Source organism: Ruditapes philippinarum, unplaced genomic scaffold, assembly GCF_026571515.1.
Source record: "Ruditapes philippinarum isolate M1 unplaced genomic scaffold, ASM2657151v2 ctg17887_1_1_1_1, whole genome shotgun sequence".
Taxonomy (NCBI): Eukaryota; Metazoa; Mollusca; class Bivalvia; order Venerida; family Veneridae; genus Ruditapes; species Ruditapes philippinarum.
Window position 1 is genome coordinate 1 of NW_026857298.1, and position 14,470 is coordinate 14,470.

The 14,470-nt window shown below is 32.1% G+C and overlaps 1 protein-coding gene across 1 annotated transcript; it reads right to left on the minus strand.

Annotated features, from left to right (window-relative positions):
* Positions 1 to 2,607: 2,607 nt before the first annotated feature.
* LOC132749306 (cytochrome b-245 heavy chain-like) lies at positions 2,608 to 14,110 on the minus strand. The gene is made up of 11 exons (XM_060739030.1): positions 14,021 to 14,110; positions 13,376 to 13,486; positions 12,874 to 12,892; positions 11,637 to 11,818; positions 10,466 to 10,476; positions 9,973 to 10,053; positions 8,092 to 8,215; positions 6,716 to 6,808; positions 5,412 to 5,546; positions 4,965 to 5,083; positions 2,608 to 4,247 (listed from the first exon to the last, which is right to left on the minus strand). The coding sequence occupies exons 1-11, from the start codon at positions 14,087 to 14,089 to the stop codon at positions 4,124 to 4,126; spliced, it is 1,068 nt and encodes a 355-aa protein (XP_060595013.1). The 5' UTR covers positions 14,090 to 14,110; the 3' UTR covers positions 2,608 to 4,123.
* Positions 14,111 to 14,470: the final 360 nt, after the last annotated feature.

The window sequence follows — 14,470 nt, forward strand, 5'->3', positions numbered from 1 at the left end:
TTCAAGTAAGAAATAATTATAAAAAATCATTGAAAAAATTACTTTCACGCAAATTAAGCAATAAAGCATATTCCTAAGCTGTATCAAAGATTCTACCTACTTCAAAAGATTAAAATTAAAATAAAACAAAGAATAAACAATGATTATATGGTAAACTGTTGATGGATGTAGGATCTGGGATAAATTTTGTTGTTTATACTGGTAGTGTAGGAACTAGGAACTTCATAATATTTCATATTTGTCCATTTTTCAGTTCTAAGCTATGACTTAGGCTTGTTGTGTTTCATCTTGTGTAAATAAAAGTTTACGTCTTCTTATCTTAGAATAATCATGTCAAGTTTGGCCGTAATTTGACCTGGATTCTATACCTATAATTAAATGTTCCACATTTTTGGCAAAATGCTTAATTTCGATTAATTGAAATATGCAAAACAATGATAGTCAAATTTAAAAAAATTGGTGGATAACAAGTAGTCATGAAAATAATATTATTATGTTCAGGAATTAAACTAATGTTTCTTTATAGTTTTGAGGTAAATAGTGAGATTTTTACAAAGGGAGTGAGTGAAAATCAGAATGACAATAATGAATTATTTAGGAAAGCTGCTTTAAGGTAATGAAATAATCAATCTTTCAAAATATTGGCAATAGAAATGGAAGTGCATCCCCAGACAATACTCTAATGTGTTTTATCAATTAAACATCAAACTATTTCCATTAAATAAACTTGGAATCATTAATTCTCCCATTTTTCAAAATCAACAAATTTGCCGACAAAAAATTTCATAATCACTTTAAAGAAGCTAGTTTTTATAACCAGCACCCAAAATATTAAAAAAAAAAAACACACTTTAATTTAATACAATATAAGAATATATGTAGATACAGTAAGATCTAACATATAGAGTATTGTCTGGGTAGATCATGTAAAAATGCATTTTGTTTGTTATCAACCTACCTGCCAGTCAGGGTATAGCTGTATATGCAGCAAATTAAAACTTTACATCTTAAATAAGATAACTATAGCATAAGAATCAGTAGTTTTAAGTGGTTGTCAAATACCCTTTTAAACAAGAGCCATGTCAACATGGCCATCCCCCGCCGAATGTGTTTGCTCATTGGAAGAATGTATATGTAGTAGAACAGAATAATTCTATTTTAAGAGGTCTTTTGGTTATGAAAACTGATGGCTATAGTGATTACAGATTTGAAACCTATGTGAATACTGATGAATGAAAATAACAAAGGGCAATAACTGAAAAATAAAGCAGGGTAGGTTATCATTCTTGTGTGCTGCATCCCTCCTCAGTAAAATCTATCCACCTATGAAGTTTCAAGTTGATACCTCAAATACTTTTTGAGAAAAAAATTGAATTGAAAAATTAAGTATGAAAAATAACAAAGGGCAATAACTCAAAAATTACAAAAGGTAGAGTTATCATTCTTGTGCAGTGCACACCTCCTGAGTTAGATCTATGCACCTATGAAGTTTCATTTTGATATCTCAAAGGCTTTTTGAGTTATGCTCTGGACAAAAATTAATTTTGAAAAAATAACAAAGGGCAATAACTCAAAAATAATACTGGGTAGAGTTATCATTCTTAAGCACTGCACTCCTCCTCAATGAGATCCATCCACCTTTGAAGTTTCAAGTTGATACCTCAAATACTTTTTGAGATAAGCTCTTGACAAAAATAGCATAAAAAAACAAAGGGCAATAACTCAAAAATTGTATAGGGAAGAGTTATCATTCTTGCGCACAACATTCCTCTCAATAAGATCTATCCACCTATGACATTTTATGTTGATATCTCAAACATTTTTTGAGTTATGCTCCACTCAGGTGAAAAATTAGGTATGAAAAATAACAAAGGGCAATAACTCAAAAATTATGAAAGGTAGAGTTATCATTCATGTGCACTGCACACCTCCTGAGTGAGATCTATGCACCTATGAAGTTTCATGTTAATATCTCATAGGCTTTTGGAGTTATGCTCTGGACAAAAATCAATTTTGAAAAAAATAACAAAGGGCAATAACTCAAAATCATGCAAGGTAGAGTTATCATTCTTGTGCACTGCACTCCTCCTCGATGAGGTCTATCCACATATAACATTCCTCCTCAATAAGATCTATCCACCTATTGACATTTCATGTTGATATCTCAAACACTTTTTGAGTTATGCTCCACTCAGGTGAAAAAAATAGGTATGAAAAATAACAAAGGGCAATAACTCAAAAATTATGAAAGGTAGAGTTATCATTCATGTGCACTGCACACCTCCTGAGTGAGATCTATGCACGCTATGAAGTTTTCATGTTAATATCTCATAGGCTTTTGGAGTTATGCTCTGGACAAAAATCAATTTTGAAAAATAACAAAGGGCAATAACTCAAAAATCATGCAAGGTAGAGTTATCATTCTTGTGCACTGCACTCCTCCTCAATGAGGTCTATCCACATATAACATTCCTCCTCAATAAGATCTATCCACCTATGACATTTCATGTTGATATCTCAAACACTTTTTTGAGTTATGCTCCACTCAGGTGAAAAATTAGGTATGAAAAATAACAAAGGGCAATAACTCAAAAATTATGAAAGGTAGAGTTATCATTCATGTGCACTGCACACCTCCTGAGTGAGATCTATGCACCTATGAAGTTTCATGTTAATATCTCATAGGCTTTTGGAGTTATGCTCTGGACAAAAATCAATTTTGAAAAATAACAAAGGGCAATAACTCAAAAATCATGCAATGTAGAGTTATCATTCTTGTGCACTGCACTCCTCCTCAATGAGGTCTATCCACATATAACATTCCTCCTCAATAAGATCTATCCACCTATGACATTTCATGTTGATATCTCAAACACTTTTTGAGTTATGCTCCACTCAGGTGAAAAATTAGGTATGAAAAAATAACAAAGGGCAATAACTCAAAAATTATGAAAGGTAGAGTTATCATTCATGTGCACTGCACACCTCCTGAGTGAGATCTATGCACCTATGAAGTTTCATGTTAATATCTCATAGGCTTTTGGAGTTATGCTCTGGACAAAAATCAATTTTGAAAAATAACAAAGGGCAATAACTCAAAAATCATGCAATGTAGAGTTATCATTCTTGTGCACTGCACTCCTCCTCAATGAGGTCTATCCACCTATGAAGTTTCAAGTTGATAACTCAAATACTTTTAGAGATATGCTCCGGACAAAAATGTCGGACGGAAGGACGGACGGACGGAGGGAAGGTCAGACGGACGGACTGACGGACGGAGACTATTTCTATATCCTCCCCCGAAAATTTTCGGCGGGGGATAATAACTTATCAGTGGGTGCCAAATACTTTTTTAAATAACTAATTAACATAGCATAGTCCAATCAAATAAAACATAAACAAGCTGATGAATGTATGTATGTTATTAGACTTTAAACAGTTGATAACAATATCAACTGCCCTAAATCCAATATATAAGCATTTTCTTTATTGACTTTCTACCTTTTTTGTTTCAGAAAGATATAAAATTTATCAAAAGTAATACAATCAAACATTTATATAAAGGTCAGACTTATAATATTAGAAATTTGGTCTCTTAAACCAAGAACACATGTACTGTATGTTAATTGTTGGAACAGGTAAGTAATGTACAGTAAGTTTTCTCAAACAATATTGAGCAAGAATACTTTTAACAAATGGTTAACAGTGCATAATGTCACAAAAATAAAAGTTTTGAAATGATACATTCATAGTAAGTTAATACAAATCATGTAATAAAACTTATATACTGTGAACTATGTAACAAAACATTAATGTTATGTGATGTCACAAAAATAGTGAAAACAAGTATAACATCCCGGTGTATTAAAGTTAGTAAAATCACAATATGAGCCGCACCATGACAAAACCAACATAGTGCGTATGCAACCAGCATAGATCCAGGCCAGCCTGCACATCCGCGCAGTCTGATCAGGATCCATGCTGTTCGCTATTAGTTTCTCTACTTGTTATAGCGTTTGCAAGCGGACACCATGCTGGTCGCAAATGCACTATGTTGGTTTTGTCATGGTGCGTCTCAGTTATATGTAACAATGACCAATAATAATACAAAGCCAACAAAAACTTACCATATATGTTTTAGAACAGATGCAAAAGGTGTAACACCTATTCCAGCAGCAACAAAAATATCAACTTCATACGAGAAAATATCTTCTGTAGCTGTACCAAATGGTCCATCCACTGCCACACTGTTATATAACATAAATAACATATTGATATATAACAAAAACTCACAATGTTGTTTCTGTCATTTAACATGCTTAATCTTCATAAAAACCTGAGCATTTAGTCCCGTTAGGTAAAGAAATACTATAATTTGAAGCACATCATTCTAACATCTTATTATTCAAATGAGAAAGTAAAATGGAGACATATATGACAGATGATCTACAAGTGGTCTATATTTAAAGGTGGTCTTAATCAGAAGTATGCAGACTTATTCAAGAGTTATCTTTTCCTTTCCATTTCAAAATTAAACTTATATTCCTCTTCCATGGCAATTAAATTAAATAACTGCTTTAAACATTTTCTTTTACAATGAGTAATATACATGACATTATTGTTGATCATTTTCTTTTATATTTGAATTTTTTGGGGTTTAATTTCATTACCAACACAGTGAAAATCATATGGCACCTTTCAAGCGTTACTGGTGCAGGAAAATGTCAGGTGCCCCGTGGTGCATTATTTCAGACACAAATAGGCACCTGAGTAGAACCATCGACTTTCTGTAAGCTTCCTTACATGAAAGAATCCAAAGTCCCTGGCAAGATTCCAACTCATAGTTCTAAAGGGCAAAAGGTTTAAAGTCAACAACCATAACCACTTGACCACGGATTCATGTGTATAGTACTACAACCATATGACATATTATGATATAACAACAGACTTTATCAACTGTGTACCTAGGTAGTTTCCAAGTTTCTTTGAACTCAGCTTCATCCACATGACATGCCTTCGCAAGGTCATTGGTCCAGTTACCTACTCGTCTAATATGTACGGAGAAATAATCGTCATCTGGGGCCTGTAAGTCATAAGACATCAATTTAAAATTGTAATTCTAACATACCACACATTTGTACATTCTATTTCAAATATTTCAAATCTATGGAAGTCTTCATTTTTTTAACTTTGTTTCATAAAAAGCTTGAAATCATTGAATAATCAAAGCATGCAAGCTTACTATTGTTCAATAAATTTGAATAAGAAGTTAAATTTTTTTAGTGGTTTCTCTGGAATTTCCTAAAAATCATTTTCACTACTAACTCCCCATTTCATTTTGTTGATACAACATGCAAAAATAGACAAGAAAACTAACTAAATCTAGCATTTTGTTAGCATTGTACACTTACTGATGTAAGGGTGAATGGATGCCATTCGAGGTAGGATATTTTTGGACAATGTAAGAAGATATATTGACCAGCACCCATTCTAAACCCTCTCTTCTTCATCTGCAACTCAAATACATTGGACGGATGCTTAACCACCTGGATAAAAAAACAATAAACTGTAATTAAAATTATATTAGTTACCTGTAACTTCAGTAACTTTTATTAGTAATTTATATATGAAATTGGTCATAGCCACTCACCGCTACAACAGTATATGTCTGTTTTTGAATCCCCTTAACAGCTTCTGATGCTATCATGTAAGGAAACTACCCAACTACTCAGATGTTGTGATCTAAGACCAGACAAAACAACAAGAGCTGTCGGTAGGACAGCAACGCTTGACTATTCTTAGTGCTTGATAGTAAAAAAAATGCTTGATACAGATACTTCCTCCTGTTTACAGGTTGGGGTAATGATGGTGAACAAGTGTGCAAAGTTTCAAAGCCATATGTCAATGGACTTTGAAAATATTTGAACTATTACAAAAACTTTAACGTAAATTCTAAGTCGAAAAAGGGGCATAATTCTGTCAAAATGCTTGATAGAGTTACCTCCTCCTGTCTATAGGTTGGGGTAATGATGATGAACAAGTGTGCAAAGTTTCAAAGCCATATGTCAATGGACTTTGAAAATATTTGAACTATTACAAAAACTTTAACGTAAATTCTAAGTTGAAAAAGGGGCATAATTCTGTCAAAATGCTTGATACAGTTACCTCCTCCTGTTTACAGGTTGGGGTAATGATGGTGAACAAGTGTGCAAATTTTCAAAGCCATATGTCAATGGACTTTGAAAATATTTGAACTATTACAAAAACTTTAACGTAAATTCTAAGTCGAAAAAGGGGCATAATTCTGTCAAAATGCTTGATAGAGTTACCTCCTCCTGACTATAGGTTGGGGTAATGATGGTGAACAAGTGTGCAAAGTTTCAAAGCCATATGTCAATGGACTTTGAAAATATTAAAACTATTACAAAAACTTTAACATAAGTGGTTACGCCGACGCAGACGCCGACGCTCGGGTGACTACAATAGCTCTACTTATTCTTATCGAATAGTCGAGCTTAAAAACTTAAATTACTTTGTGGTTGTAAATTTATATAATATTTCTGATATGACCCCAGGTGTTGCTATAAGTTTGAAACACCCGAGGTTAGCCAAAATTATTTTTCCTGTTTCAATGCCATATCACCTAAATTGTGTTAGTGCCAAACAAAACAGAGAAACAAATATTTTTGACAGTATACAATATATAAATACTTACCTTACTTATCACAACTTGCTGCTTTGAACGTATAAATCTTACACCTCTTTCTATAAAATACAGTATTAGTGGACCAATAACCCATTTCCATGTCTGTAATATAAGAACATACATGTATACTTAGATTTCTCAGTGTATTTAGTATCTCAAAACAAATCATATACAACTAGAAATGTGTCCATAGGACACGGGTGCCCCCACCGCGCCACTGTTCTGTCAATCTTTTTACTAAGTCAAGGGAAATAACTCTACAAATACTGGATAAATCCACAAGCGAAACCCCAGGTGCAAATCTAAATATGCTGAGCAACCTGCCCATAAGGTTTAATGACTATGTCAAATCCTTTTTGAGTAACTTGCGACACATGTTGAAAATTGCAAAAATTTTCTAAGTGAAGGGCAATAACACTAAAAATACTAAATAAATCCAGACGAAAATACCTGGTGCACAACTGCACATGCTGATCAATATTCCTGTAAAGTTACATGACTCTAGGTCAAATACTTTTTGAGTTACGTGCGACACAAGTTGAAAATTGCAAAATTTTACTAAGTCAAGGGCAATAACTCTGAAAATACTAAAAATATCCAGACGAAAATACCCAGGTGCACAACAACACATGCTGATCAACATTCCTGTAAAGTTTCATGACTCTAGGTCAAATACTTTTTGAGTTACATGCGACACAAGTTGAAAATTGCAAAATTTTACTAAGTCAAGGGCAATAACTCTGAAAATACTAAAAATATCCAGACGAAAATACCAAGGTGCACAACTACACATGCTGATCAATATTCCTGTAAAGTTTCATGACTCTAGGTCAAATACTTTTTGAGTTACGTGCGACACAAAAGTGAACGGACGGACGGACAAGGGTAAATCTAAATGCCCGCCACTAACGTGGGGGCACAAAAACTAACTGATAAACAAAAAATACACTCATTTTACAATAATGATACAAAATAGAAGATAATTATTTCTCATTCCCATTTTGTAAATAAAATATTTAAGTCTAAAAAAATGACATATACATTTTTTTCTGTACTTGAATTTATTACAATACGCACATCAGCAGTAATAAAATCAAACAGTATGATCATGTAATAGTGAATTAGTTTCTTTATAAATCCATCTAATTTTGGACAACAAAGGACTCCTGATACAAATGTACTATCACTTTCACTGCTGTATATTTTACCATTAAAAATGACATGAAAGAAATCAGAAAATATTCTTTTCAAAGATATAAACAATATGCTGTAGCAAATTAAAAACAAGTTAGGTTTCTGAGGAGATGGTATAAAGGTAAAAATGATTTTATCAACTGTTCTTAACAAAGAGAAAATCTGAAGTTAAACAATAAAAGATTTCTTACACCTGGACTTGAAGCAGCAAATTGTGGAAATGGACATTCATCAATTTTACCCCATTCATCATATTTATATTGACAAGCCTCGGGGTCGTGTACATCTGTATTTGTCTGACCACGCACTATACCTCTGTAACATACATGCAAAAATAAGCCACTTCATGACAAAACCAACATAATGGGTTTGCTACCAGCATGGATCCAGACCAGCCTGCGCATCCGCACAGTCTGATCAGGATCCATGCTGTTCGCTTACAAACCCTATTACAAGTAGAGAAACTGATAGCAAACAGCATGGATCCTGATCAGATTGCGCGGATGCGCAGGCTGGTCTGGATCCATGCTGGTCGCAAACCCATTATGTTGGTTTTGTTGTGACGCAGTTCAAATAACTGCTTACATTAACATGTTAAATACATGTAATCAGAAAAAAAAATGTGATATCATAATGTTTTCAAAAGAATTTAATAAACAATATGATCATGCAATAACAGGTTAATACCGTATAAGTACTTATTTCTGCGGGCTTAATATTCTGCGATTTTTGTTAAAATAAGGGGTTTTAAATTTCTGCGTATCTTATTTCTGCGGTGTCATCCTTCACACATTGGTGCGCTTTATTTCTGCGTTTTAAAGTTATTAGTACATTATTAACCAATAAAAAACAGACAACATTTATATATTTGTTGATGTTACATTACTTCACAGGAACTTGAAATTCTATCAAATAACCAATAATAATGATAATATCCAAATATACCCCCTATATACTATAAGTTTTTTTTATATAATAGTGGGGTATATTTTGCATATTATCGTTAATATTGATAGAATTTCAAGTTCCTGTGATTACTTCCTGTTTAAATACAGATGAATGATAATGGATCTCGTTGTAACCATCAAGTTTCGGTATATACGCGTTAATTAAGAAAGAAAAATGCAATGACAATAATTTTAATACTGTATAAATACTATATGTATAAATAAGAAGTGTGAAAAATAAACAATAGCGTAATCGCACATTATAAGACACCAGAAATTGTACAAACACAAAAGAGTTTGTTTATTGCATGTTTAAATGACAATAACAAACAAAGGTCATTTTGATATTATATCGTTAAATATATTTCAAAATGAGAAAATTAAAACAGCGGCATAAACAACGATATAAATCGGACACAATTTTAGTATTTGATTGCAATAATAAACAATATAGATGTTTCTGTTAACTAGAGCCAATACAATACACCCGTCAAACTATAATTATAATAATTAAAAAAACTATTTACCAAAACTATAATCTCTACAAAAACCGATAACGATACATGGTACTGTAATTATACAATAACTGTAGATGAAATATTCCAACATATACATAGAGGAAGGCTTAATTTTCTGCGGTTTTTAAATCTGCGGTGTAATGACGAACTGCAGAAATATCAGAAATAAAGTTCCGCAGAAAAAAGTACTTACAGTATACGGTATGCACACCAGTGGAAAATATGAATAAATAAGATAATAATAGTTTAACTGTTAGAGTGTCAGCAGCAATAGGGCCAGGCCAGCCAGCTTATTTGTAAAGTCTGATTAGGCTTTATACTAATAAAAAAAATAAAGCATGTGAAACACATGAAACAAAGTTGGTCAGGTGACAGTAAGTTTATTAAAGACCTATGTTACGCCTATTCAATAGCCCCATCAGATGACAAACATATTAGAAATTATTACTAAGGTACAGATTTGACGGTTCTTTTATCATGTGATCAAATCTATTTTTAGAAATGATTGTTGAGATGGTCCTTTGTCAGTAGATAATTATTTGTATGTGTATATACAGGCTCTATACTAAACAATTTTACTACTATGAATGCAATGTGGACGACTTACTGTAATCCATGGACACATATTCCGATGAAGAACAACACAAACAAATGATGTGTAAACCAGAACAGCTCAAAATATGATCTCCTAAAATGATTAAAATAATAAAGGATTAGTTTCAAATGCATATGATTTCTTCATATAGCCATTAAGTACAATAATACCCTACAGAAAATATTGACAACTGAAATCATACTGAAGTCATCTAATGACAGCAAACAATAACCTCCATTTACCAAGTGAATTCTGCAATAGTTCACAATATAACTTAGGAAATCATTTGTTAATTTTTCATTTACATAAAGGAAAGACAGTGTGGTAAAAACCTGTATTTCCCATTACATATCAGTAGATAATTGCCATGTAACACATATGTTCAATAGATATCAGTTTTAATAATTACCGCGTATAACCCTCTGTTGATGAAGCTGACCATAATTATTAAAGCTAGGATAGCAAACAAGTCCTGAAGATACCCGCAACCGTCTTTACTACAAACAAAGATGGTTCCTGAAATATATATATGGCTAGTGGATAATTAAACTATTTGTTATCTTGGTAAAGTGTGAGAACTGCAAACTGACAAGTTATGATAAATAACATTTCCAATTTATTATATAAACTATTTATTATATACTTATAAATGAAATATTCAATATTGATAAAATAAAATGTATATCTCATTCTCCATATTTTCACAGCAATGAAGCATATTTTCCATATTTTCAGTGGTGTCTTGTTGAACTACTTTCTGCTAAATTCAGCCAATATACAAAATTAAAGAGAAAGTCTTTCAAACTATGATGTCAAAAGAGAGAAAGATGTATACAATAAACAGGATATTCATGTTTTTTTTCTATAAATACAGGATTTATTTTCATCTTGTGCTATAAGAATTATCATATTTCACTAATCGCTACCGCCACTCATGAAATATCTATTTTCATACCACTCAATGAAAATAAATCCTGTATTTATAGAAAAAAATTGAATATTCTCTATAATACATGTATAAATATATAAAAAGCTAAATAAATACATAAAAAAGCTTCTACAAGGCCTAAAAACTAACAGCCTTAAATCTAACAGAAGGTTCAACCTTGAAATATTTCATTCTTCACTGAGCTACATGTATCAATTTATCCTAACTTTGTCGATATGATTCATTACTAAAGATTTTGAAGCCTAGAGTAAATTGAATTGCAAGCAATGTTTTACAGTAATTACAAGTATATATGTAACATAGATTTCACTTCCAGGTATAGATTTACCCTGATCAAAGGCATACAATTTCAGTACAGAAAACATGGGTTAAATATCAATACTTATTTCCTTCTTTTCTGCTTAACATTAATTAAGGAACAATAAGAATAAAACTAAAGACAAAATACAGCATAATATTTACAAATACATCTAACAAACACTTATATCAAAATACATGTACACTTATGTCATGCTTTACATTCTATGGTATTTTCAATTAAAGACGTTTTCAAGAGTTTTCATATAGACATATAGGCATATAGGCAAAATTAAAACTATTAATACTTAGTTTTATGAAATTCTTTTGAATGCCTATATGTCTATATGAAAACCTAAAAACGTCCTTAAAACTATTTTTATCACCATGTCTATGAGATAATAGTTTAATATAAACTATATCCACAAACCTCAGTAGCATCTCTAACAGGGTTAATATATGTCTCGTATGGGTTACCATCATCAAGGTTACTAAGAGCAGAGAGAACTCCTTTTACATTTTCCTCGTCTGATTCAATATCTTCTTCTGTAATGCCATTATGAGCAAACAAACATACGTTCTCATTAAACACATGTGATCCGATATGTACAGCTGTAAATAAAACAAAGAATATCTAAATCTTTATATAAAACTTCATGGTAAAATTTATGTTTAAACTGTCTCAACTGTTTACAATGATCATTGGTACCAAACAATGGAGTTTTGTCGAAAACTTTCTTTCCTCAAGAAATGAGAGCTTAAGATACATTTTTACAATAGAGTAAACTCTGCTTATAACCATATTTAGGGACCGCATCCAATTTACATTGTTTATATCTGGATATTGTTATATATAAGAGGGCAATAAACCCGAAAACAAGAGTCGGGCCACGATGAACATAAGCATCTTTATAAGGAATATCGTTATAAGCAATGTAGTTATTGGAGCTTACTGTTTTTTGTTTTTTTAAATCCAGTTAAATGTCCACTTTCAGATGCTACATATATTTACACTTCATGGAAATTTTCAGTAAATACAATGTACAAAGTTCAAACTAGAAGGGTTTTTTGTCACAAAAAACATATGTCTCCCAAAACTATGTATGGTCAGCTCATGTGATGTTTTCATTGAAATCCACCAGTAGCTTGACCTGTGAAAAGCCAGAAAAGAATTTTTTTATTTATAGCTCTGACGGCATAATGTGCAGAAAAGCAGAACATGCTGGTGACGTGCACAAGCTAGGGATGGTACTGATCACTCCTGTAAGTTTGGTTGAAATCCCACAGTAGTTTGACCTGTGAAGGGCGGACAAGATTTTTTTTTTCTATTTTAGCTCTGGGCAGCCTATTTGTGCAGCGAAGCAGAACATAAAAAAAAAAAAAAAAAACGGGTGATGTGCACTGCACAACTAGGGGTGGTTCTGATCACTCCTGTAAAGTTTGGTTGAAAATCCCACCTGTAGTTTGACCTGTGAAGGGCAGACAAGCTAAATACGGACAGACAACGGGGACGGACGGACAGACAGACGGCAAAGGCAAAAACAATATGTCTCTCCAAAAATTTTGGGGAACATAATGATTCGTATATACACTTACCAGTATGTAGACAGATCAATATAAGCTATATATCTATGGAATGTTATATGTTTGTCCAACTGTCGTCTCACTGACTTCTTTGCAGCATCTCTGAAAGATTTTTTTAAAAGTACCTAAAAATTACTTCAAAAAAAGCATGACTGACAAATAAATTAGAAATTACAGATTCACTTTTTTGGTACAATTGAAAACTAGTTATAATTTTTTTGAAGGATCAACTTTGAGTATATCTTATGTATTTTATGTACATGTATTACTAGTATTTGAAATAAAACTTTTTTTATCAAAAGCAAAGCAGTATTTTTTGTTAAAATCATTTGATTTAATAGAAGACAAAAATAATGTACGCAGAAAATGTACATTAAATTGATTTCTCATTTCTATAAAAGGAATGCTGGATTATAGAAACAGCATCTTTTATATTATGAGAATTTTCATTTCGTGAATTCAGCACTGTTAAGGCTTATGAACTGTTAATTCTATAATTTACAAAAAACACAAAATAAATCATTTTCTTTATTGACAACTTAAGTACAAGTACTGGTAATATATATAAATTTATATAATTCTCACCTTTAAAGATCCCCTGAGAAAGGAAAGGAGGTTACGACAAACAGGAAACAATATTAACATACAGTTGAGGTTAAGGCATGCAGCACTAGCCCTCGCCCATGGTAATGCATCCTAAATACAAACAAATGCACATACATGTATAATATCATCTATAAAATTATTTTAATTAAAATTAATCAATTAATATTTATAAAAATAATAAATTTTTATAAATGTCAGTATTAAAGCTAACCACACATATTATTGGGTATATTTTAAATTGTTATTATATTTCTATAATTCATATATTTCTGTTTGAAGGAAGCAGTGGCCTAGTTTTTAAAGTTGTCTGGCCTCTCAATCCAGGAAACATGGGTTTCAAGCCCTACTTTGGACATGATCAGGTGACACCAGCACTGGTAAGTTTTTAGCAAGTACAGTTTTCATAATCAAGCTTAAATAAGAAGATTGTATTGTTATACACTTGTGCATCATCTCAAGGATCATCAACATGAAGAATGTCCATAACAGACCTTTAATGCTTTATAGTTTTTGAAACTAAAAATGAATAGTAAGAGCCACAATGTAGTGTTTACTTCAGTAGTAACATATAAAGGTATTATGGATAGCTATGAAATGAAAAATCCAATGCCCTGATAAACTTACCCCTACAATAAGCCTGAGATAGTAGAAATCTGCCGACTGTTTATATAGCAAGTAAGCATACACAAACATCCCTATGTTGCCTGCTATCCATACAGCCTGAAATCAAAGATGGTACAATATTGTTTACAACATAATATATAATTATCTATATTCTGTCAGAATGTTTCAGAAACAATATATGTTGGGGGTGGTGGGGGGGGGGGGGGGGTCACCACGATATTTTCCTTGAGATTTATTTGTTTTAACTATTACAAAACTCTCAAAAATCTTCTTTGACACTACAATACCAAAACTATCTAGTAGGCCTCTACAAAAAAGTGTACATTGTATTTCAAAATCCATATATCAATTTCTATGTATACAAATGTATTATGACCATAATGAATCACTTGATTTTATTTGTTTTACATTTTGGTAGAATCTGCTGCTGGCAGCAGGCTAAGGCTTCAT

Bases quoted from the DNA above. Each gene is read 5' to 3' on its own strand.
- LOC132749306 (XM_060739030.1), bottom strand. From the start codon at position 14,089: ATGTTTGTGTATGCTTACTTGCTATATAAACAGTCGGCAGATTTCTAC. The intron at 13,487-14,020 runs GTAAGTTTATCA...GTTTGTATTTAG, and splicing joins ATCTCAGGCTTATTGTAGGG to GATGCATTACCATGGGCGAG. The intron at 8,216-9,972 runs GTAAGTCGTCCA...TGTATGTTACAG, and splicing joins ATATGTGTCCATGGATTACA to AGGTATAGTGCGTGGTCAGA.